Source organism: Anopheles coluzzii, chromosome 2, assembly GCF_943734685.1.
Source record: "Anopheles coluzzii chromosome 2, AcolN3, whole genome shotgun sequence".
In the NCBI taxonomy this organism is placed as follows: Eukaryota; Metazoa; Arthropoda; class Insecta; order Diptera; family Culicidae; genus Anopheles; species Anopheles coluzzii.
The window spans coordinates 56,686,603-56,713,182 of NC_064670.1; the positions used below are offsets into that span (position 1 = coordinate 56,686,603).

Here is a 26,580-nt window from a genome sequence, read left to right on the forward strand (position 1 = left end):
CCTTTATTTATAATTCAGTCAAACGAAAATCATCAAAATGCTATACTGTCAGACCATCACTGTTACAAGTATTCTCATGTATGTTCCAGAATTTGCTTGTTTTGCCCTGTCATAGCCATTGTAGAACAATAGGGGGATTTTCATTCAGCATTCATAGTACATAAAGGGTGGTACGTCTTTGTACTGTATCATTATTTATGCAAATTACAATAATTTAACGAGAATGCAGACAGGTCATGAAACGGTTCACGTGCTCTCGTGGTATGTTCGAGTCTGTGTACATTACATCTTCCGGATGCTACTCGGTGCGGTATCTGAACGGTGAGGAAAGTATTGCAAGAAGAACACATGGTATAGTACCATTTTCGTTTCCCTGTGTTGTTATTGCAATTGGGACAGAAGTAACGATGCTTTCATGTTTATTTTTATATTATTTCGCAAATGATATAAAAACCTTTTGTTTTATTTCCATCTGATGTTTTCTAACTGTTTTCTATGTGTAGCATGCATGTTAGATCCAAGTTGGTGAATGAAGTAAACAAAGTAAGCTTGGGTGGATGGTGGAAAATAGCTGCCAATCAAAATATTTGTTCCCAACGTAATCCACAGTTTCCAACGAGAACTGGGCTGTGCCCAACGTTAATGTAGAAGAGCTCTGAAGGCTGGCAGCTGACCTTTTGCCACAATCAAAACGACCTTGTGGTCGAGTAGGATAAACACTTTCGGGTGTAATCCAATCAATCCGGAAATGATTCCGGATTAACAAGCCATCCTTAGGTTTCAGGTAAGGCCCTACCAAAGCTTCTTGGGAGAGAGATAGAGAGAAAGAGGAAATGCTATGCAAATGAACAGTTAATCCTTTGGATGGCTATGGGTAACCAAAAGATGTAACATAAAATGGGATAACAGAGAAAGAAGTCGAGCAAGGGCTTCGGTTTGTTATTGAAAGCTTCGACAAACACTCTGTGTACAACACTCATCAGTACTATTATCGAGCCAGTATCGACAAAGTGCTCGGTGGATGACACAATTCCCATCAGCACCGCAGCAGGCAATAAAAATAATGGAGACTAGGATACAATGGTCGTACGATTTGTTAGTATTAGATTGTCATTTTTATGGTTGACCCAAGCGGCACATTTGCAAACTGCTCAATCGACTTGCACAGATCAGTCTATTTTGTGATTGACAGACGAAGATGAGGGCTAATTAACCTACAGAGAAACGGTTACTCATTTACACAGTTATATGCAGCAACTCTGTTGGGGATTTTTGTTTCGTTAGAAATTACTTTAACGCCGAACTGTGGTTCGTTTGTTTGTTTGTTTGTTTGTTTGTTTGTTTGTTTGTTTTTGTTGCAGAGCGCTCAAGCACGAAGGGTGTACCTACCGTAAAGGATCCTTGATGTGTATATACCGATCGAGCGAAATAGCGCACAGGTTTAGAATGGAAGCAGTTGAGCACATCACATCAAAAGCGACCCATGTGTCGCAAAACTGAGCTCCAAATATCCAGTAACCTATTGGGATGCATCAAAAGTGGACATAAATGAGAACGTTTGCTAGTTTATGTAGACAAAAGGCATACAATGCTTACCTAGTAGGTCGTTGACACCGGCAAAAGTCATTACAAGTGAGGCAACGAAAAGATCGGCGATGGCTAGTGAAGCTAGGAAGAGGTTTCCGATGCGCCGTAAACTTCGCTCGGTGTAGATAGCAATACACACTAGAATGTTGCCAGCAACTGACAGAAATATCACAATCGAAAGGAAAACACCTGCAATTGCGTACGAAACGAATGTGCAACAATGTATTCAGACCGGTCTTGGCTTGCGTTTTGATTATTTCCCCTTCAAGAAAGGCGTATCCCACTAGGGAATGCCTGTGTCCGGAAGTTGACGACGTGTCTTACTTACCGAGAAATGACATCGACAGGGGCGATAAGACATCAACATCGTCATCATCGGTGTCCTCACCGGGTCCGCCCGGAATACCTGTCCCACTGCTAGCACCCGTACCACTCCCACTGCCATCTCCCGAGCCATCGGTTTGATTCACCGACGTCAGATTACCGATTGTCGTTGCAGACACAACCTGGAGAAAAGCGAAAGTGATCATAGTAGAATATGGGCAACTCAGTCGATAAGTAGCGCACGAAAAGTACTTAAGATACTCGAGAAAAACAAAGCAACAGTTTTAGGGAAAGGCATCTTTCGAAAACGGGGAAGCGCAGGTGCAGTAGCTGGAACTTCATCAATATTTATAACCGGTGTATGAGGAACGTTCCACGGTCACAGGGGCTATGATTATGTTTTGTTGTTTTGTTTTTGTTTTGGTGAGACTGATAAACAAAGTCTTTTGGAGTCGACGAGTGAAATAGCGTACTGTGGCTTCTGTGCGTTCATCCCACTGGCCTGGCGTATTAGCCAAGCACGATCTTTATGCGAAATTAATATCCTCATTTTATATTCAAGATACGAATTTCAATTTACCGCTCGTAAGTTTTATGTTAGGATGTGATTTGACGAAAGGGAGATAGCGTTACATTAATCCGGCCTAGACGAAACAGTGTGCGTGTCTTGAGTTGAGATATAAAACAAAAACCAAAACTTGCTCCGTGATAGTCACGTGCTGGAATAAACGTTGGAATACTCAATCTATATACATAGAAATTCTCCAGCAGAACAATGATGTATTAATGGAATATTGGTAAATAAACGAAATTTTACTTTGTTGAATGTAGCCCTGTCACTCGTCAGTGCTCTCGTCAAAAGCACTGCTAGAAAGTGACTCGATATGACACGAAGCATACAAGCTTTCGTCAGTCAAACTTTACTCACTGTCAATCATCACGTTTGTTTATTTTTTTGCAATACACGCATGAGCACAATTTATGTTGGTTGCAAATGGAACAGGCATAAATCTGCAGTGAGTTATTTACTTTATCATTTAACAACCAACAAGGTGAAATTTTGGTCATAAAATTCTTTGGCCTTAGAATAAATAATTATTGAATTAGAGTATCTGACTAGAGTAATTTAAAATATTCGATTCGAGAAGAAATGCCATTTATTCCTGGGTTTGCATGTTTGTAAAGTTATGAAAGCAATCTCTTGTAAAATAACTGGCTTCAAATATGGCAAATTGTGTATAAACATTTAATGTCAATAGGATTTTTGACTGCAAACCTATACCTTTGTTTCTGTTAACCTATATTTTCAAAGAGGAAATCTTGTATTTTCAGGAAGTATATTTATAAGAATATATCTACATATATAATATTTTTAATATGTTTATTGATTAATCCATCGGGATCTTGAAGATCCTACATGAATGTACTTAAATTAGTGCTTATAGACTATGTAAGGTACATAAATCGATAGGGAAGAACTGGTGCACAAGAATAGAAAATGTATTTTAAAAATAAAATTATTACGTAAGTTGTGTCCTATGTGAGTCTATCTCTAAAAACATTCTGTGGTATGTTGAAATCAAATAAATCAAAGTTATTTATGAAAGTTCGACACATAGCTGACATAGGATTAGATTATAATATAATATACAGCGGTATTTTATATATATATAACTACACGTATTACAAAATTGGCAGTAGTAGTTTGGTTACAGGCAAAGTAAGCATTTAATTTTATTCCGGTAATTGTAAGGCCCCATTCATATGAGCATACTAAATATAACTCTATTCAAAAACGATATTTTGATCTGTTATAACATTAATGATAAACCTTGAACAGGAACATGCGAAAAGTAAACGCAATTCACCAAACATCATCCATAAAGATAAGAAAGTATTATAAATCTACTTGAAATTTCATGATGATCCGGAAGCCAAACAGCTGCCGTTCCAGTTTAATCAATTACAGAAGCTGCTTTAGATAAGCCCGGTTATGGTTATTTCATAATACATTTCAGTGATTGTTCAGATCACTGACCACTAACGAGTTGCACACAACGGTGAACATCTCAAATACGAAACGTTGTAACAAGTTACAAGTAGCTAACAATGAGATAGATACCCAGCATCTTTCTATAGGTGATCGGCTTTGTTCTGTTCTACGCAAGATTCTGTGCTACGATGGCAAGTTACCATGCCAACAATTACTAGTACCTGCGATTTCCTGCTTGGCAAACTGTAGGAAGAAGTGGCGATGTAGTGGTGTGCTACATATCTTTTTTCACGTAATAATTGTAGTCGATATAGAACTGCTATAAGTCACTAATGGTCTACGTATGGGGTATCGGTATACTCAAAATTTTAACTTATGACTACAGACAAACTCTTTATCTTACTGCACAAAAATGGCGAAAGGTTACATAGTTACTAACATAATAATAGATAAACTCTGTATATAAATTAGTCTAAACAAGAAGATAAAAAAGTAACACTAAAAATAATTTTAATCATTGAGATCAGGAAACAAAACACAATATAAAAAATCCCCATTGCAGGATACTCAGTCCTATACGTATGGCAGCATGGTCCATTTGGGGCTTAAACCCATGACGGGCATGTTGTTAATGAGCACTTTACATCGCGTATAAACAGGTAGGCACCTTACACCGAGTGTCAAAATGCATATAGCACTTGTTTACAACAACAATAATCTTGCCCTTTGTATGGGAGGTTGCAGCTAAACCTCAAGGTTACAATAGTTTTAATTTAAGTATTACGGTAATATAACAAGTGTTCTTTTTGGTGTAAACGTCCTACGCGGACATGCCGGTTTAGAGAGGCTTTCGAGAGTTATTTAGAACCATGCAGGCGGCTAGTCATTCTTTACTACGGAAGAGCGGTCCATACTAGGCTTGAACCTACAATGGGTATTTGTTAATTTGTTCGAATTTACGACTGTACCGCTGGGCCGGTCCAGAACGAGTATTGCGTAATTGAATCCAACTCAATATGTAAAACAAACTGAATCTCTAACTGAGATATGAAATGTGAAGTACATATCTTCTGTCAAACATTTTATTGCATTTAAACAACATCTTAACAATGCATACCTACCGTGTGCCAATATAAATCCATACAATAACTAAGATTTGCATCTAGCCTTTATTATTAACATCATTAAAATTGACAACCTGTGCTGATCTATAAACGCAATAACACCTTAAAAACACAACACAAAATAAACAAGTTCTCTACTCTGTTGCCATTCAACACATTTGCACATTTCACATTACACTGTTACAAATCCTTCACATAAGCGGTACATTTTTAACAAATTCACAGCCCGAATCAATCAATAGCATGAATCAATCGCAAACGTGATACCGGTTGAAAATGGTCCTTTTCTGTGGCCTGGTTTATGGATATTCGCACCATTATTGGTTTGAAAGTGTACTGAAGATGACCATCCATTTGTTGGCCTTTTTCATCTCGGATTCCGAACGCGAGTGTACTTAGATTTGGGCACACGAGCAAGAACAGAACCGAGAGCACGTATAAGCTGATTCTCATCTGCTCAGATATTGCAGCGGCGGAGTTAAAGGTTCGGGATCGGGTCACGAAAGAATCGTTTGTACGAATTCCCTTCAATTGGAAAAGTAGATTGCGTTTGAGCCTCTTGAGCTCAATTGAATAAGCGAGAGATATCATTTCGTGCTGGTACCCCATTGGTTCGAACCTAAATGACAGTGCTGCGATTCTTCTTTTACTCGAAGCTGCTACACTTCCGCGTTGCTACTTACTTACTCCGGTTGATACATGTTTCGACTGACTTGCTATGAGTAGAAACGTAAACTGAAAGACAACTTGTTAGTACAGGCCGCTACTTGGTATCGATCGCTGCATTTTTCTTGTGTTTTGCGAGTTATACACCAACCCCAACAAGTACTGCACTAATGTGCCATTCGAGTTTATGTAAATGGTATCCAATTATAGTACGCTGGATGTTTTAGGAAAAAACGACCACGATCTGTTTTTATTGCAGAATACACAATTAGCAGTCACTCCAACCATTTAAGCTATTCCATTATCTCTAAAAGGACCCGTATTATCATGTAATTAAATTACGTGTTTCGAAAGAACAGAACATGGGTTACGAATTTTAGTTTTAGAAATTAAGTTTAAACACAACTGATTCCTTTCTTTAAACAATACTGTGTACGCTTTGTTATGCGTACACAGTATTGTTTAAAGAAAGGAATCAGTTGTGTTTAAACTTAATTTAGTAGTATCCTAACATGATAATTTTATAATTTGTCGAAATATTCAATCAACCTTCGGCTACGGTATGTGTTCAAGCCTATCCTTATTGTGATATAAATGATAGAATGATGGTTCCGCCTCCATACCCCTCGCAGGCGCCTTCCATTTGGTGACCATCACACTTTGTTGGCGTATGGTTTGACTCTCGATTTCCTATTCCGGTCTCGTAAATAATGGCTTCTTTTCTGAGCAAATATTATCTTCAACTTCGTGTTCGTCGTCTCACGTGCACTAGAAGTTAATGATTTCCGGTAAACGATACCGGCTCCTGACTACCGTATAATTTTATTCCATCGGTTGTCTTCTAATTCTATTGCTTAGCACAACGTGTACAATGTGCAGCACTAGATGCCATAGTTATAGATATGAATGCATCAGCAATTGCAGCAAAGTGAAATTGAATGTTGCTGCCGCATTCTCGCCCAGACACGCTCACTCAATGCTAAACAGCGATTTACAGTACTTTGTCATCGCAGGCATTGCAAGTGGTTCCATTTCAATTAAAATTGAATAAAACGATGCCCACCCAAGGAACACAGTCATATCGAGTGCACCGGGTATTGTATTCAACCGGAAATTTAGGTGTGCCCTAATTATTTTTCAACATTGATATGAACTGTTGATTTAAAATAATAATGACTCATTTACAGGGAGCATTGTGTCATGTTATGTAATGCAACTAGTGAAATATATAGCGGTTTTATTGTGCTTGTTTTTCCATCATATTCTCTGAGGACATACTGGTTGGACAAGTCGAAAACGTTACAAAAAACAGCAATATTTTTATCGGACGTTTAAAAATACGGCCCAATAACATGTTTAATGAGTATTCCTTTGAATTTAAAAAAATTCCACAAAATTCAATTATGCTTATATTCTAATATGCGTCCACTATTTATCGATGGAATAAAATTTCAATAGACCCTAAAAATTACGTAAACGTTAAAAAATAATGTAAAATAATAAGCCGGGCAATATGGGCATATGTAAAGAAAACGTGAAACTTCAAAACACTGGGCCTATATGGGCTCTAACAACAGCGCTTAGGTAATGGTCAAAGCATCTGCGCACGTTTCGTGAAATGTATTCTCTTCCTATCCTTTGTTTTTCAGTTAAGCCCTTTAAATTATTTAAACAATGCTTTACAAAAATTTAAACACTTTTTACAGCTTACAATCGATGAAATTGAACCGTTTGACGCTGAGCACTATTATGCCGACAAATACAAAACCAGTGCCTCACCAAGCGCCATATATTAAAAGCATCTGTCCATATTGCCTCAGCCATGACTGCCCATTTCATTTTTTTTATTTTTTGATATATTAACAATAATACACATTCAATTGCCTTGCTTTCTAAAGACAAATTATATAGAAATATCATGAAACTTCCATCCCTGTGACAATGCCTTTTAAAATAAGTTTTTAATTTGCAAAGTGGTAAAAATTTTGTGAATATGACACTAAATCTTATTTTGATTTTGTCTTGGTTATTTTTTAATTGCGGGTTATGCATGGGGCGCATGGAACACTCCTATGAATACATTTTGAGCTGCTTAAATATAGGCTGCTCATTTTACCCCACATGCTCATATTGCCTCGTTTACCCCTTAGTTAGTGAAAACAATATGGTCACGAAATTATGGTGATGGGTCTCACAAAAGATATTATTTACGATAAAACATTATGTGTTTCCAAAACGCTTTTCCTTAAAAATTACGTTTTACAATGTGTACCTTTCAGCAAATATTTTATTTTTTACGTTGTACGAGCAGCAGCTTTTAATTTTTGGTGAGATCGTTTCCCATCTTGGTGCGATCGTTGCCAATTTGGAAGTGGTTTGACAGTTTTTCATTTTAATACCCTTATATATTTATACAATTTCAAAATTATTTCGTGTATTGTTTAGAAAAAGTTAAACAGACGTGAAATTTGTGCTATTGAATTTATATCAAAATTTAATTATAACTTTTAGTCACCTAGACACGTTTTGGCGCTATGTATCGTGAAAAAGACGTCGAACTGAGCCTGCAAACATAGTTTCACGTCCCTTTAATAAAAAATAATACTTTGATGTATTCAATTCTCATTGAAAATCATCACATTTTATCGATTTGGCATTAAACGTAACAATGTACACAACTGTTGATAATGTATGATGATAAATTATGTGTTTATGTGTTACACATATTTTAGTAACATATGAATGTTACAAGATAGGTAAAAAAACTTATCAACATTTTACCAATTACTGCAAACTATCGTAATTCCAGTATCAAACATATTACTTGGTCAATGCTATTTAAAGTTGTAAATTTATTAAATTTCTGTCAATTAGTTCAATTGTGCCACTTCCACTCTGTTAAAGATCCATTAGGCACAATACAAATATAAGTGTGCAGGTAAACAACAAGATCCGCAACACCAAAGTTTTTAGCGATTGGCCTACGGTCATGAATAAAACAGAGACACTCTGTGGAAATTAATTGCTGGGATTATTAAGAATTATAATCTTAGAATCACTGCCCTCACAAGGTTAAATATTGCGACGGTGGTGGAGGTGGTGTGCCTAGAGGACTGATAAAATGAGTTGTTTAAATTTAACTGAAACGGATAATTGAGAAAGTTTATGCGGAGCGTTGTACGCCGCAACAATAATCGTCGTTTAGTCTATCACTATCGGTCCACTGTCTCAAGACAGTATGATGACAACGAATGATCCAAACATGAAAACTTCGTGTGAAACCATCGTGCTGTGTTTTAAAAGTGTCCGATTGGCGAATAAGTAGATTACTTTACAATTTCTGGTTAACAAGTTTTAGTATAACATATTTAAATATTTTCCTGAAAAACATAAATAATGAAAAATTCTCACACTTATAGCAAGTATTTAGGTTTATACTCTTCATATTCTGTAAAATTACTTTAGAACTACATATATTGAATAACGAAGCGTCTATATAGCACTTAATGTCATATATATTAACTTTAAATGTAATACAACTTATGAGACAGTTATAAACTTTTATGGGTAAAGTCTAAAAAAAATGATTGTTTTCAAATTAATTTTATAACCCAGCTTTGTGACATTGGAACATGATGGAAACTTAGCTTGTACGTAAATTTGGCTTTGCATTGAGAAACAAAGCATTTATATACGATTATTCATTTGACCGTTGTAAAGTTTTACATAATTAGGAAAAAAAAATCCTTATAACATAGTTACATTTTGAATAGATATGTATTATGTTTCACATACCCTAACGAGACTATTAACCATTAACATTACTTACTACAAACTCGACTGCAAGTGATAAAGACCTTTTTTCATGATTCAACTTAAAGGGTTAAGCGATGGAACTATCAAATGGGGTTACGGTTTAAGCCTACCATTTATAGGCATTTTTAAATCAAATCTCTTGAAAATTGTATAAAATAACTCGAGTCAAATGTGTATTTGCGTATAGTATATCATAACTTCAAGTAGCACAACCACTCATCCATGAATCTTGCCTGTCTGTGTTTGAAATTTCTACTGACATAAAATTGTGGGTTCAAAGGAAGTATATCAATATTTGTTTTTAAAAATTGTTTAGAGTATGTTTACCATTTTTTTCAAAACAAATGGATCATATCCGCACACGTAAACTGTAATAGGCAACTCGAACATACATGAGATAACAGGTTATTGCAGACACGCTACCATATTTTCGGTGATTAACGTTTCATTTCACATCGTTTGAAAATGTTCTCTATGATTTAAATGGTGGTGAATTGAGTTAACTTCTCTAACGATGTTCAAGCTTTCAACTTCCAATTTGTTTTATTATTATTATTTAATATAGATAAAAAACAACAGAGAAGTTGGCAGTGTTTTTTTAACATGACCTTCATCTAGCATGAATTATGCTGTACAAAGCAACAGGATGGGAAGATGAAGTTAAGTAATGTAGGTTCTGGGAAGTAAAATGTTGGTGCTTAAGCATTTTCTTCTCTATCGAGTTAATTTACACGGTACAGTTCTGGTCGTAGCCTATCAACTTTCCTGTAAACGAATCAATCCGTTCGAAAAGAAACCATAAATATATCATAATAGGAGTTTCATCTGAAAGACTATTAAGTATAAAATAAATGAACAGTGCGCATATACGTACACATTCGAAACGATGACTATTTACAGTAATCGGGAAGGATGATTTTTTAGACAAGCAACAACGTAGTACACAAACAGGCAATACGTTGTTTATCATTCAATTTTATTGCATCTTTGTGTTTGCATCTGTCTGTGTTTGTGATAAGCATTTGTTGTTACTAAGAAGCATTTGTAAGCATTTGTTATTCTTTATTGTTTAATGCTTTCAAACACAATAACAGAGAAAAAAGCAAAACTATAGCCCATTTGGAATCACAGTTAGTGAAACGATGTAACATTCACAACTATTCTGTGTAGAACAATAATAAATTATGGTTTTGATAAAATTACAGCATTTTTTTGGTCACACCATTCTGAGATAAAACATCAACTTTGGTGGATTGGTACGTAGAATCCAAGTTTATATTTAATGCCCGAACCGATGCCTTCCTTCTTTACAAGAGCGTTTGTATGCGGTAACCACATTAATTCTACTGAAGCTTAATTCAAACATCAAACGATTCAAAATCGATGGTAATGAAATTTTCAGCCCTATCGAACGCGGTATCGAGTTGAAAGCTTACGTTATGCCACGTTGTACGTCAGCTTTGTGTTTATAACGCTATCGTTGATCATCTGATTGCATGATGAATTTCGTAGGAGAGCAAAATTTGCTGAAACTATTTTCATTACAATTGATTGGAAAACATTCCTGCCTCTATTTTGCAGAGTGTGAGTGTGCAGAGGAACCGTTTCTTTTCAAAGTATGTTTTATTGCCTTTCAGCAGATCTGTCTTTAATAAAAATGTAATACGGAATACTATCTTTCCACAAATATCATAAATAACATGTATTCATAACAATTGTTATGTGGTTTCAATTGTATTATGTAGAAATTTTACATCCATGTTTAGATTTATTGTCGCGAAACTTTGAACATTTTTTTTCATATGATGTTTATTGATTGTGTTTTACTGCTTCCGGTGATGCTACATTCTTTACCGTGTACAATACAATCCGTATGTACAACGTGTTTTCTCGAACTATGCTCGTAATTGAATTTTCTGGGATAGACATCATTTTTCTTCTTCAAGCTCCAAGCTTCTCGATTCATGTGCAATATATTGTTCATATATCACTACTTTTTAGATTCTGTAACGTTGTGATAACTAACAGTATCATATCGTATATCAAACCTATGTGATATTTGCTGATTCATGCTTTGTTAGTTTCGAAATCAAAAAGATATGATATAATATAATAAAAATATATGCGATGAAGCATTAATTTATACATTTTTAACAACCATGTAAATGAACGCATTCTAAATGTTGAGTAATATTACTGTCAGCATGCCAAGCTAACAAAATATTTATTGCAACCAACCGTAGTTGTAAGAGCGCAGCTCATAATTTATGTACAATTGGTAATATACAACATCATTCTTCTCTTGCGTTGGTTCATATTTTATATTATACTATATTGAAGCATAGCTACAAACGTAACCCCATGATAAATTATCAGATAAAAAACAGTAGCATCCTGCAGTTTATTGCATTAACTGTCATTTTACTCGTACATATCTTTCACAGTTTAGTAACGAAACCACGAACTTCGTTCGTATGAGCATAAGGATTCGAAAAAAAGTAAGCACCGGTAAAATATGGAACTTTAAGTGCTTGTCGTGTTATTAAGATTGAACACACGAAGCAGGATATACGTTAAGCCCTACCTGGTCGTAAATATCTCCCTCGTCGTTAGTGTGGGTCAAAAGTTTCAACAACAAAGCCAATCATAATTAATTGATCGTTTGATGGACGCTGAGGGCTCAATACATTTCCTAACGTTTTGGTCACTTTGTCTCGCCTTCGTTGACAGGCGAAACAGTGTGACTGTCTCTGAAATGTGTCCCAAAAATAACAACATGTTCATGTTATACGGAAGCTGGCGAAACCAATAAAAATGTGACAAAACTTTTCATGTGCCACAATCTGAAGCTGATGCATTAATTAATGTTATATATTTGCGGAGCCATTAATTTTAGCACAGCTCTTTAGAAACAGACGTTGTATGAAAAATGTAACGTGCTTAGAGATTATTCGATACTAAAGATCTTTATACGTTGCGTTGGGATTTCGTCGCCGACCCACATTTGATACCATCGATATCAATTATCACTAATGACGAAATCAAATGCGCATGGGGTTTTGTGTACATTAGCAGGAACTCGAGTCTACCCACCTTGGCAGTCTGGAAAGACGAGTTAAATTTACGACAGCAATTCAGCCGCTATGTGAAAGCTACATGTGAACGAAACGCGCCATCTTGAGCAAAGGTGGAACGAAAGATGAACTTATAAAGACAAATAGCAAGGAATCTTTGATGTTGGTACCGATTAGTACCAAGCATTCGGTTCACCTGGTTTACAAATTACGTTCGCTTGATTTCCCTATCGGCTGTATCGGGATAACGGGTGTTCTGTTGGCATATTCAATTTATGTTACTAATGGGCTACTAACTGGGTTGAAACGAAAATAAACATTCTCCGTTTTGAGCTCGGTTCAAGCCGAGAACTCAACCGTGGCTATTCGTTCAAATCGGAATTGCTTATCACGCTTGGCAGGCAACGAGTGAAAATAAACGTTGCATACAATGTTGAGATAGAATTTTAAAGAATGATGAAGCTGACGTGAAAGTGCCGCTTGAAAGAAGTTAAATTAACTGTCCGATTCCGCTATAACACATCGATTGACAAGATTAATTACTTAACTTGAAAACGCACCGCAGCTTTACAGCCTGTCTGTTCGCGCTGAGTTAAGAAACCGTACATCAGTTTTTTCGGTATTTTCGGTAAAACGTTGGAATGTTATTTACTGTATTTTTTTCAAATTGCTGCTGATCATCTTACGACCAACAACCAAAAGAAAGCTAGAAATACCTGTGCAGTGCGAAAATGCCTACACACATTGGGTTGTGCAGAGTGCTTGCATGTGGCAATAATGGTTCATCTTTTCACACAGTTCTGCTTACTTCTCCCGGTCGGTGTGTGTGTTTTTGTGCGATAACCAAGAAAAGCACATAAACGTCCCCGTTCGCATTCGCAATCTGCCAATGTTGTTGACTAGCCCGTTCAGTGATCCATCACACAGTAAAGTGGAAGGCTGAGCTGGATGGATTGAAACGATGAGAAGTTTTTGTCGTTGTTGTTCTGCAACGCTTCTTCCTTTAGGCGCCTTTCGTCTCTGTAGAATTATTGAATCGTTCTGTTCTGTCAGTCAGCTTCTAGCCAACTGCCGGCCGCTTTTATGTGGCCTGTATAGTAGCCTAAACGTGCCATTCCGGTAGGTTTTCTTTGAATCGTGTGTAGATATTGTGTGTATGTTTCTCTGCGTTTCTCTCATCCAGCTCTTGGTGGAAATTTTCTTTTTTTTTTCTCTCCGCGGCAATCCCACCCAGCGCCGGTGACGAGCATATGTCAGAGCAGTTAAGTTTTCTGTCAGCAGCAAATAGGGGTCATCTTGCACGAACCATGTGTTTCTTACTAGCGCTAGACATGCCGCAGTCAATCTGTTTGCAGTGATGCTTTGTGTTTTACTGCTGGGATGTGGTTTTCATCGTCCGGTGTCACGCAACAATGGGAGCAGCAACAAACGAAGACGCATGAACAAGAGTTTTATGGCACAAAAATAATGACAGTCTCTCTGCCAGAATGGCATCCTAAATCTAATCTACAAGAGAGGCAAAAGGTTGTGTCATACTTTGCTGACTGCACAAAACCAGGAAATCAAAAGCAAAAGTTAAGGTTTAAAGTATCAATGTGTCAAGGAAGACTTTAATTATTACCCTTACTTTACAAAAAAAAAAAAAAAGAAATAATGGAGCAGCCTGGTGCTTTATGGTATAATTATCGTCCCAAAACATGCCTAAATGAAAGACACCGGAACCTGTTTAAGCCTTTTGCGTAATAGCTACATGAATGAATGAATGGGGTTACTGAAGTCGTGGTATGGTTCTAGCTCGTAAGATATGTGTGGCTGTGTGTGGATGTGTTTGTGTGTGAAGGCTTAGGTGTGTACAGTTAACTAATATTTACGCTGTGGTTGAAAAGGGAGAAGAGTCAACAGCGAGCATAAAATCTGACCACCGTCAAATATCAACAGGCCGCGCACCTTTTTAGACCAACCGGTAGATGGCAAATTGTTTTGGAATCATAAATTATTGAGGATTTTATTCACTTTCACATCCCAAAGGACAAACCGATTCGGATAGAGTATCCAACAAAGAAAAGGCAAAGAAATAAAGCATAGAGCGCGAGGAAATAAAACGAAACGCGCCTTGATAGGTGGATTGTTTTCTAACGTAAAACTGTCCCCTGGTTAGAGCAGAAAAGGTGCAAAGACGAGCTAAGTTGTGAAAGGTGTGTCGGGCAAAGAATCATTGACGGTAAAGGTGGTTATAGGAACAATAAATCAGTCGCCTGCAGCTCTCTAGGTGTGCGTTGGAAGCATGGATGAAGTCATCGGGCACAAAGACTCCACGGACTTGTTAGACAGAATGGATGGTTGAAACAAACTGAACCGCTAGGGGGCGGTGCAATGGATTTGGAGCTTAAAGGATTTTTCGTGCTTGCTTAAAATCCTTTCTGGTGGTTTGTCGGCTTAGCAGAGATTCTTCATTTTCAACTCATATGTTATTGAAAAAAATCGTCCTCGCAAATGAGATTGACTAAAGAACACTATAGAAAAAGGTTCAGCGACAACAGGAAAAGAAACCGATGAACAAAGACTGCACAAAGATGCTTTTATTTGACCGTGTACATAAGGGGACATTATCTTGTAAAGAAATCCCCACAACTTCGTCGTAATCTGGTGACATTGGCTTCATATTTTAGACTGCAACACAATACAAACGGGTGAGAAAGGATATTAAAAAGTTTTCCAATATTATTTAAGTGGCTAGATTGTCGCCTTCGCCTAACCTTTCAATGATGGCGTTGGGTGATAAATTAATACGATTGAGCAGGTTTTCCCATCACTGCTACACGGTTGGTAGAAAACTGTTTAGAATAGGATGTCTCTACCGCTTCTTCATTTCCTGTTCCATGCCGCTTGGTATCAACTAAGGCAACCAGTGGTTGCTAAGGGCCAATCAATAACCACAGAACAGTTTTGGGGCATCATAGCGCGACACAAACGAACTGAGAGGCTCGTATACACGATGTTGTCGGTTCATAATAATAAATAGGACGACATTAAACAGTCTACTCGAAGACAAATCGCAACTCAGTTGCTGTTATTCATAGGTTTTTGTTCAGACAGCGTCGAATTTAGCGCTTGGAGTGGTGAGAACGGTGCGGTTTCAATGTATTTGTGGAATTAAAAATGTCCCATTCAGCGGAAAGCCTTATAACTTTGTTCTATTAGTAGTAACACTGAACCGAACAGGGTAGCATTTAAACATCCCTGACCGGAGTATTTGTCAATAACCGTAAATCAAGGTAAATTTTGTCATGGTTTGCTAGCGACAGTATTGTACACGTGGGAAATGTTTATAATATTTTCAACAATGCTAAACCCTGATTAATGGTACCGGAGCATAAATAGAACATGTTTACATATTGCATGAGTTAACTGCTCGTCGTTTCGGGTGTTATACAATGTTTATGTAAATGTAGAAAAATGTGCCTAATGAAGTGGAAAAAGCAGAAAACTGAAGTATAGCAAAATATCGTGCGCTAAAGAATGATGCATTATTTGGCTGACGAATTATTAAGTTGATATTACTGGATACAACAGCATGATCATAAAAGCAATGGATTATTATTGTAATACAAAAGCTCCGTATGGAACAACCACAAATTACACATACACAAACACACACGTAAATACGTACATACACACATTCATGTATACACATACAAACAACGCAGAAATCATTCTTGTCCTTTTTGAGCGTACAAGGGTTTCGCTCGCTCATGCTAAAGATAGAATAGCTTCCGTCCTAGTTTCACTTCCCTAGCTGTTCGTAGTGTGATACTGGGAAGGTTCATTAAAAATGTACTCGTCGTAACAGTGGGAAGCTTCGCATGGAGTGTGAAATGAATGGCTGACAATGAACTTCAGAATTCTGATTGTGGGTGCCTTTTGATTGTCTTATCCGGGCGAGGAAACGGATGAAAATTTTAGTCAATGCACCAGCGCAAAAGAGCGCTCGGTAAGTGCATGAGACAAGGGTGAAAAACGCGGCCAATGTTGGCAATGCTCAAAAGAAAAGCATCGAAAGAAGGTAGCACAGAGGCGACCGGGGCTGGGAATTTTCTTTGCTGGTCGACACAGCATGTAGAACCGAACCATTCAACCATTTGGCATTAATTAATGTTGCAGTCATACCAGATCCAGGATAATTATTTATCGTAACAGTGACAGATTGGCAGACGACCTTTTTGGCGAGCACAGCCGCAATGATTGATAGATGGAATTGCATCCTTTAAGATAAGGCTACTAATTTGGGCAAGGGCGGAGAAAAACATCCATTAAGGAATGTAATGCAACTAAAGCCTAACAATCGTCAACCGACAGTGACAGCATTACTAATGGGCAACTGTGTTGTGTTGAAAATAAATTGTCATATACAGAGGTGCTGGATAATTGTGCAGATTAGCAAGAGTACCAGTGATCCGCAGTTTCAAGAGTAAAAAACACAACTAACACCGCTACACACTGCAAGTTTCGATTTGAATGTCCAAATAACAGATAACGGACGGATAACTTTAAATAGTATTTTATTGTTAAGGTTCCATATTAAAGTTGTTCAGATAAATCTTGTCTATAGCTTAAAAATTCAAACAAAAAATCTTCAAAGCTAACCAATATTTTGTTGCAATGTCTATAGTAACTGAAATACCGTCACAACCGTCATAATATTGTTTTTCTCCGTCGGGTTTTGCGGAAAATAATCTTAATGCTGATTTGATATAATACACCTATGTATTATGAATAAAAAATGCATCACGACCCGTATTAAAGCTATCCCGAGAGTCAGCTATTGTTGAGTTCACTACTTTTCATTCTCATGCATCGGCCATGTGGTTTATATTCAATATGCGGCTAGGGAACAATTTGATGGGCTATAAGGAATTTATCTTTTGTCTGTTATTCTGCTTATCTCAGTAATGCTTCAGCTTGAGTCGTAAACATTTCTCATGTACTATTCAACAGTGGTCATTTGAGTGTTTGATGTTGTAGTCGTCAAAAGTGCGTTGTTGTTTTTTTTCAGACAAACGAAATATTAAATTTATTAGACAATATTAGCTTGAAAATGTCATAGGTTGTTCTTCTCTGCAATATGTAATATATGGGTAGCACAAACAGAATAAAATATTGACCAAATGTATGATAAGACTTTGTGATTTATAGATTGTCATTAAGAAGCAGTATTTCTCACTATGAAAATTTATATTACACTTTACTCATCGATGACAGCAATTGACATCAAAACAGACAATGCCTTTGTAATAGTATAAAGTATGAATTCCACTTTCTCTGATGTCATGCAAATGCTAAAAAACCTTGTAAAAAATAACACAACAACAACGATTATTTACCTGATAGAATATATTACTTGTTCTTTTGCCTTATTCATGATGATTAAAGATTCCCATATGTAGCATTTAGTATCAAAAATAAAGCATCTAACAAAATTACAAGTGAGTAAATGGATCGGGATTTGATCACTGAGTTATGAGCAAGGTAGTGGCACTAAACTTGCTGTTGGGATATTGAACAGTAAACTTGAATGAACTTGATGCCGTCGGGGGCCCCTTCGATCATCAGTCACAGGTTCTAAAATTTTTGCTGGCGGGGGGGAGGGGGGGGGGATGCAAATGATTCGCCAGCCTCGGGGCCCCAACATCCATCCTTCCGGGGGCCCGTGTCGCTAGTACTCTGTCCATACGGCATACTATAGAATGGCGATCTACGGGGCCCCCAAATCGGCGGGGCCCCAGGCGACCGCCTAGTCCGCCTACCGTTAGATCCGCCACTGCTTGACCAGATTGTAATAATTGAAGCTATTAGAAATAAGGATTGCTTCAAGGGAGCCACATGTGGTCTGTTGATTTTTAACAATAAATAAAAAATAACAAATACAGATTAATAGTACTTGAGGACTACTTGAGGACTTAGTACATGTGTCTAACATTAGTCCATTTAGCCGGTCAAGTTCATTTTACAACATTTTTTTTGTTTACAAAGTTCAACTCAATTCAGCTTATTTGGTTTTATCGGTGTGGTTTGGAAAATAATGTTTCTTTATAACAATACTTTAGTAACCCTTCCTGAAAGCCATGCATCGTGAATTTAAATTATGTTTCAGAAAATCCCTTAATAAGCTTCTTGATAGAAGTTGAATCCATTTTAGAGATTGCATGAAGACAGCTCAAAAGACATTTGAGTAAGAGAAATATCAATCGAATATTTGGATGTTTCATCTAGCTTCGTTCATTTGAGGTTTGAGAAGAATGGAGAATTCGACAAAAGAGCTTGCGAAAGGGTCACAACGGATGAAAAAGGTCCTTTTTTAATAATCATAATTCGATGTGTCAGTCAATTTAGCCCAATGGTTACGGTTGAAATTATGGTGGATGTTGTCGATGATTTCTTGGAGATCTTTCTTGGAGTGAAGTGAACTCTAAGAAAAGTTAGCAAGTTAGTTAGCGGAAAAGCTGCTGGTATAGGGAGATAGGGAACCGTTCCACTGTTCAAAAAATGTTTATCAACCCTTTCCGTGAAGTTACTGCCAATGCTTGAAAAGGAAGTTGAAATGTGAGTATTTTTTCATTCGCCAAACTTTTCCATCCCTTTCAACACTAAAACGAGATAAAGCAAGACCCTTCTAACACTCCTTCCTAGCAACATCATGAGCAGCGCAATCAACGACACCATCATCATTGGCATCATCAACTAATTTATGGGGATCAGTTTAGGTTGGTTTCGTTTGTTGTAGCTACTGGAGAAGTGTAAACTTTGAGCCATTTATTGGAAGGATCCTTACCCGGGATGATATATCATCTTGCATTCGGATACTGTTTTATTCCGTGTAAGATTCATTCATGAAATTTAAATCTGATCAGACTAAACAATGTTTTCTTTTTTTTTATTCAGGAGGAACGGTTCAGGAGCCAAAAAGGCCGTAATGCTTAATGACTATGCAATGTTCACGCTGTTGAAATTAAATTTGTCAAATATTCAAACTAGTTTACAATCAATTATCCATTTTACACAAAGTAACAAGGGAAATAACTGTTTTGCTTAAGTCACATAACACGTTTGTACAGCAGCTTGCAATTATTTCGATTAGATGCTATTACGTCAACTAAAAAAACATTTTCGTAGACATTTTTACATTAGCTTGTATTTGTTATATTTGCTTTTTTATAAGCAAATTTTCTTTTTGTTTTGATTCCGAACAGAGCAGATTGCGACCCAAATAGACGTTTCTTTTGATCACGACAGGTAAGCCAATGTATGTAACGTTGTAACTTGAGATTTTACCGTTCCGCATCAACAATGGCATCCGAGCACCGCTTCTTTTCACCCGACAACTTTACTCGACCAACGGTCACGGTCGGTTTGAGGCAGTTAGAGAATATGGTTAGGGAATGAATGAGTATCACTTATCTTCGAGTCGCGTCTGAGGGTGTTGGTTCCACATTAACGCTGTTGATGATTCTTCCTTTCTTTAGCGCAACCGGTTTGCGTGTATCCGTCCGTGCCCAAAGGTACATCCTTCTGGTTGTATTCCTACTAGCTACCTCTTCTCTTTAGTACAGGACGTGCGATGCGCTGGAACCGTTTAAAGCTTACCGGCGCAACACAGCGCCCTGACAGGGACCACGCGGAGGACTTAATTATTTCGAGATAATTATCTGTGTAAATTTCAGTCGGAATCGTCTGAACACAGGTGCAAAGTTAAATTCACGACGCTTGTACAATATACACCCAGGAAAGTAAACATGTCACCGTATTAAAGCCATGACATGGCTTATCATCGGCTGTATTTCTAGTATTCTTCTTGTGTATCAAATCTGGTTTGTCTTACGCTTTTCAAATAAATGTAAAACCAATGTTAGTATAAAAATGCGTATATTTTTCCACAATCATACGGAAACCAGTAGACATTTTTTATTCTTATACTTTGCTATAAAAATATGTTGATCTGTTAAAAAAATTAAAGCGCAACTGTTTCGAAGAATGTTTACCTTTCCATTTCCAATTCAAACACCCACACATCAGGGTACTGACTAATTCAGTAGCTGAAGCGTCCAGCAAGCGTCTGGTGTAACACCCACTTCCGAGCATAGCAATAAACCGCCCATTAGGGTTCCGTTCCGACGGTGAAACAACGGGGCTGAATAAAACATCAGAAGACGATTCGCAGAGCAGTGTTTCCTATGTTGACGATTAACGTTCATGTGTGTAAATTTGCCGCACATTCTGCAGCTTTAAATTGTGGCTAGGTGTATTATGTGTTCTTCAGGATACGATTGAAGCATCGATTCGATGTTGCCATTTAAAGTGTGCCATTCTTTTTTGCCTTTGTCCCAACGGCTGAGCGAACAGGTAGGCTTTTGCACATTTTGTTTTTGTCTTAGTTTAATCAGATTGACGTATGTTCAAGCAGAGAGTTACTTAAAAAGCTCTAATGAAAAATCGGTTTATGTGTATCTGCAGGGTAAGCACCCGTAACGAATGGCACCTCTTCGCAGCTATTTTTGCATCCGGAACTGTCAATGGTTTACAAGGACGAAAAGCAAGAAATAAGCTACGATGAACATTGTTACCAGTAAGAACAGCTTAAATTAAATGGAAAGGCTTAGTCGAAATGCATTTGCATCCCCATTTTTACTTTATACTTTCTTGCTCTTGTCGTAATAATAGCACGAATCTTGTAGTGTGAGTGAGTCTTTCCACTCCGTAACTCAGGGGCTGGCACGAAGAAGGTTTGACAAATTGCAAACACGAAAATGAAAATTGCCCACAATAAAGGTAACCCTGAAAGCGCAGTACAAATGTGCCAGTGACAAATGTTGCGAAAGGCGAAACCCTTAGTAAAGAAGTCTGACACGGGATGTGTTCGAAAGGAACTGCAAGGGAAGTGAATGTATTTGCTGCAGTTAAAAACTACTAAACTTAAACATGAACACAAAGTTTCGTTTCATTCATTTTATTTCACCACAATGCCTAGCACGCAAAAATATGTTTCATTACAGCAAGTTAGCGAAACACAAGTATGAAGGCCAAGGGTCGCTAGTATTCATGACCATTTTCACTATGGCTGGCGAGAAGTATTCTAGTTGGTTTTATTATTTTCTCTGATTTATTTTGCTCTGATTTTCGAGGCAAGGTCAGGTAAGGAACATCAGAAGTACAGCAAGTGAATTCTGGCATTTCAGTGCATGGTTTCGGAAGTGAATTAAAAAGTATGTCAAACGCGGTTAGCACTGAAAGCTTTTCAACAATTTCCTGTAGAAACCTGTTATATTTGGTGCCAGTCATCATGAACTGCCAACTCCATCAAACATACTAACAAAGACGACGATGAGTTTCAACAAAAACAAAAGAAAAAAACTAAAAAGCTCGCTTGTAAGTCGCAGTCCCGCTGTAATTAGCTTTTACGGTATAGGAATGATCTCGTCGTGACTGCGGCATAGTGCCAAGTATCGCATCCATGCTGCGTTGCGAATTTATTTTCCGGAATGTGTGTTTGTATGCATGAAGGTGTTGGAGTGTTTTATTTATACATACTTCCCGTAGAATTTACATTTCAATCGTCGCCTCAAATCCATTTGGCAGCAATGCAAACTACACTTTAGCGGAACCTAGTGGTTCTTAGTTTTCTTATCAACCCGAGCGAAACGAAATTCAAATTTGCCGTCCCTTTTCAAGTGTGGAGACCGGGCTAACGTAACGCAAAAGAAAGAAGTGCATTTGCGGTCTCGTGAAGCAGCACAAAATGACATGCAATTTCGTGTGAATTTAAAAGCTGTTACAATATTTGCGGTAGATTTTGTCATTTTCTCTACTGCCAGCATTCGCGTGCAGTATTTTATAAATCAATTTTACATCTCTTACATTTCAACTACAATCCATTCACAAGCTAGTCAATTTGTGTCGATGTTAAGGCCTTATTTGAATGAAGCATTTTTCTCAATCATTTCAGTCATATTTATCTTTTTCTGCTTTGACAACAAAACCTTTAATAATCAAAGCCACAGATTTAATGCTAGTTTTCATGTTTATACTAATACAATTGGACACCGGTTATCCTCTAATAACACAGATACTCGGATAACACGGATAATATGTCCGAGTGTGTTAAGTTTTAGCAATTCATGAGTTAGAAAATAATTGAAATATTCCGAAAAAAAAAACAAAGATCAGTTTCGTATCGTACTAACAACTAAAATATTGAACACTTTCACTTGTCAACACCTGTAAATATGACGATATCATGGTCACGCTTGAAATGAAAGGTAACAAGCAGGAAAAGGGGGACAAAATATAAAAAAGGTGCCACATTCCATTACTCCATTGAGTTATAAATTGATCCCATTACCGAAACGTTTTAAATTCCTCACCGAGTATCCCGAAATTCCAGGGCAAATCTATCACTTTCCAATCAACCCCAAGATCGAAGCCCCGAGAGCAACGAGAACTCTCACTTACGCATCGAGTTTATAGGACCGCACTTGAGCCCAGGCGTCTGGGGATGTTCATGGCTCGTCTTGGCATTGATTTTAACTATTTTTCAACGTCTTGAAACATCCATCCACTTCATTGGGGATGAGCAAAGTAACTGCTTTGATGGAGGAAGCCAATGTGGAAAACTTGTCGATCGATCAGCAGCGCAACGTTGATCAAAGGAATTTGTGTCTTCCCAACATCGGTAAGAACGTCGAATGTGAGGGTAATAATGGCAAAATGTGTAGGTGAAGGTGAGAATGAGGTAGAAAGCAATAAAAAATGTGAAAAAATCCGCATATTTTTTTCATCTCATGGCCCCATTTTCTTTTGGATTGCCTCCAAACGGACAACTCACTGGCATGGCTCTAACCTTATCAAGCCGCATCTTCATCCATCGAGCTGAAACATTTCCCCATTGGCATTCTCGTTCGACAGGCGCACAGTCTCATCCCATCTTTAATTCAATCGCTAGTCAGGTGTGAAAATTGGTCGGAAACCTTGTAAATTTTACTCTGGGTTTCCCTAGCATCATTTCCGCAACCGACGCCGACCAAGTAGCTACCTTCTAGTTGCTCCTACTTGGCCTATGAAAAATATGAGGATGAGTGAAGCAAGATTGAGGAATGGTGAGGTGTATGAAGACGAAGGACGAAGTATGAGTCTCAGCCGCGGAAAGACTCACTTTTCGCTGTGCGAAGAAGCAATACATTTCATCCATGGAGGCTGTGGGTTTAGTCTGAGATTGAATTTATTTCACGCTTTCCTCATTTCCAATTTCCCACAAGCCGAATGACAAGGCTGTGCGTTGACATTCGCTTTCCGCCGTTGGAAGAAGAATGGCACTAGAAAAAGGTAGACTAGGAAATGAAACAAAAAAACGCAGCTGCCAACTGATAAATGGCGACAGGAGCAGAGCTGTGCGGCGAACCACAACAACAACGCAAAACTGTCATAAATTCAGCTCAGGTATGAAAATGAACACGTACATTGTTTGCTTTGGCACTTTCCAAAGATTTCTATGTAATTTTACTGAGTTTTCCCCAGAACTCGGTGCCATTGTTCCACCTTACTACATGTGCAATTGTGATTATTTCAACAGGTCCCCTTACAAATACTGCTTTGATATTGATCATTTGCGGTAGTAAAAATCCCACCAGCAGCGAGAGTTCGTGCAAATGGTACGGATGATGTGATAGAAAAAGAACATTCCGTTCAGTCAGTAACACTAGCAGCATGTTAGCTTCGTTTGTTGGTTCCGGAAAAAGATTCTACATTTTCCGGTCGAAGGAGTTCTTCCTGCCTGCTGGGTGGTAGTGATTCGATCAGAATTATCGTTGCTGTGTCGTTCTCTTACGCATGGGAACACTTCAGTGTGTTGGAGCACGTCACGTAGCTGTTATACGAAAATGTGGTATAGAGCTTATAGAGCAAGGAAAAAGAGAGATAGAGAAGAGAGAGAGAGAGAGAGAGAGAGAGAGAGAGAGAGAGATAGAAGAATACAGGGTACTAAAGAGATGGCAAAGCGCTGGGTGCGTAACAAGACAAGAGTAACGACGCGGACGCAAATGATTCGATGAACGACGAAACCCATTTTAAGGAGGGAGGTTTACCGTGTACTCTAACTGCGATGCCCAGCCTTCACTAACCTTCAGATCGAACTTGTCGTCGTCTGCTCGTCAAAAGGAAGGGATAAATTTAGCTCATTAACTCAATGCCATCATTTCACCGTCATTTTGTGTCAGCCATTTAAAGGGTGGGTTAAGGAAAGCTGGGGATGAACGTTAGGCTAGATACAGGTTAAGATGTTTTGCCACAGCGAAGCTGCTTGATTGAAATCTCGTCCCGATAATCATGTTGTAGAGATTTAAAGAATTTATTTACCCCAGTTAGGGCACACTCAATCAAGGAACAGTTCTGATTTTGAGGGCAGATTTTGAGCGTAATTAGATCTTGCTGAAGCTAAAAGATAAGCAGATTGATGAAGAAGGTAAACCCTCTGAGTCTAAGTAAGGGGTCGATCGAAGCAGAGCGTTACAACGGTATCAAAGTTGGCGATCAGGTCTCATTCGAACGTTTGGGACGAAAGGTCCCTCGAATCTCCAAGGGTCGCAATGACGTACTTTTCGAAACAACTGATAAAAAGCTTATAGTATCCATAGTTCAATGGATCAATGGATTTTAACAGTTTTGTCAAGTAATGCATCCACAACTGCAAGATATTGACTACTTTCAAAAACTTTAAATAATCGGTCAAATTAAATTTATATAAGAACAGTTCTTACATTTGCGTTACTGGGCCATTTGGGTTCATTTGATAATGATAAGTCTATCCTCTTACTGACTGGAAATTGCTCTACCGCTGTTAAAATTTTAATAATAAAGGTGTTTGAATTGACATTTTCTAGCACGCCCCGATAACATGCTCCCTGTTACCCTTCAGCACCCATAAAACTGCCTGTACGCGATTAATTATACATACCGTTTGGTTGTCACCTGGTCGGAAGCGCCGAACAAATCACTTGTCAAAGGTGGTGGAAAACATGTTATGCAACGACAAGGGAGTTTTAAACGCGACAGCCATGTGGAAAAGCTTTCTGATATATCCCGCATGATTCTATCCTTTGTCGTAAAGGAGCATTGCTGCATAATGCATTCACGAGACAGTAATATTAGGTTCTGTTTTTGGTGCGTTCGAGAGCCGCCCAACTTCAAATAACTAGGAAGATGAACAAAATAGCTCCTAACGAAGAGGCTGTGCTGGCAGTTGGAAACCATCTAAGGGAGTGTGGATAAAGCGGGACGACGCTGTTGTTCAACCCAATTTAATGAAATTTACTTTGCTCAGGGTGTGTCATGCCGATTACACCGAATCATCCAGAACGTTTCATCTGTAGTAGTAATGCATCCTACTGTGACGTTCAAAGTTGGACCACTCTGCCACTTCATCTGAATCGCTGGTGCAATGTGGAATAAAATTCTGATTTCAGTATACATCCCAATGCCATAGAAGAACATCGACAGGTAGAAAACTTTCGGCACCTAAATCCCGATGCACTCAAGTACGATCCAATTTTCCGTGCATTAGAAATCCAGAGGGGGTTCTTCAATCAACGAATAGACAGCAGGAGAGATAGTACACGGAAAACTTTATCGCACAACTCTGAGAAATCTAAAAGGCTTAGTTTTGTTTGCCTTAAGGAACCACTCATATATTAAATCAATAAATTATTGCTAAGTCCTTGGGGCAATTTGTAAAACTCTTCCTTACGTTAGGATGATAGATTGAACTGATTTTTTAAATCACATTGTCTACTAATTATGGGTATTAATAGATTTGAAATGATTCTAGAAGGATTCGTTAACTCATGATTTAATAAAGGATAGAAAATTTGTAATAAAATAGGTAAGATGGAAAAAATACCAATTGATTCAAGATATGACATGAGTAAGATTGAAGACAACGATATGATTTATA

General features: G+C 37.8%; 1 protein-coding gene across 7 annotated transcripts in view; it reads right to left on the minus strand.

The window, feature by feature from the left end:
• LOC120950129 (dopamine receptor 1) overlaps window positions 1-26,580 on the minus strand; it is a 67,727-nt gene that overhangs the window by 17,196 nt on the left and 23,951 nt on the right. For 5 of the 7 annotated variants that reach the window (XM_040367909.2, XM_040367905.2, XM_040367904.2 and 2 more), the window contains exons 3-5: window positions 1,916-2,093; window positions 1,597-1,776; window positions 1,390-1,519 (exon numbers count right to left, since the gene is read on the minus strand). In XM_040367909.2, the coding sequence (XP_040223843.1) occupies window positions 1,390-1,519; window positions 1,597-1,776; window positions 1,916-2,093 (488 nt within the window). The other 2 variants (XM_040367911.2, XM_040367910.2) reach the window with 2 other exon arrangements.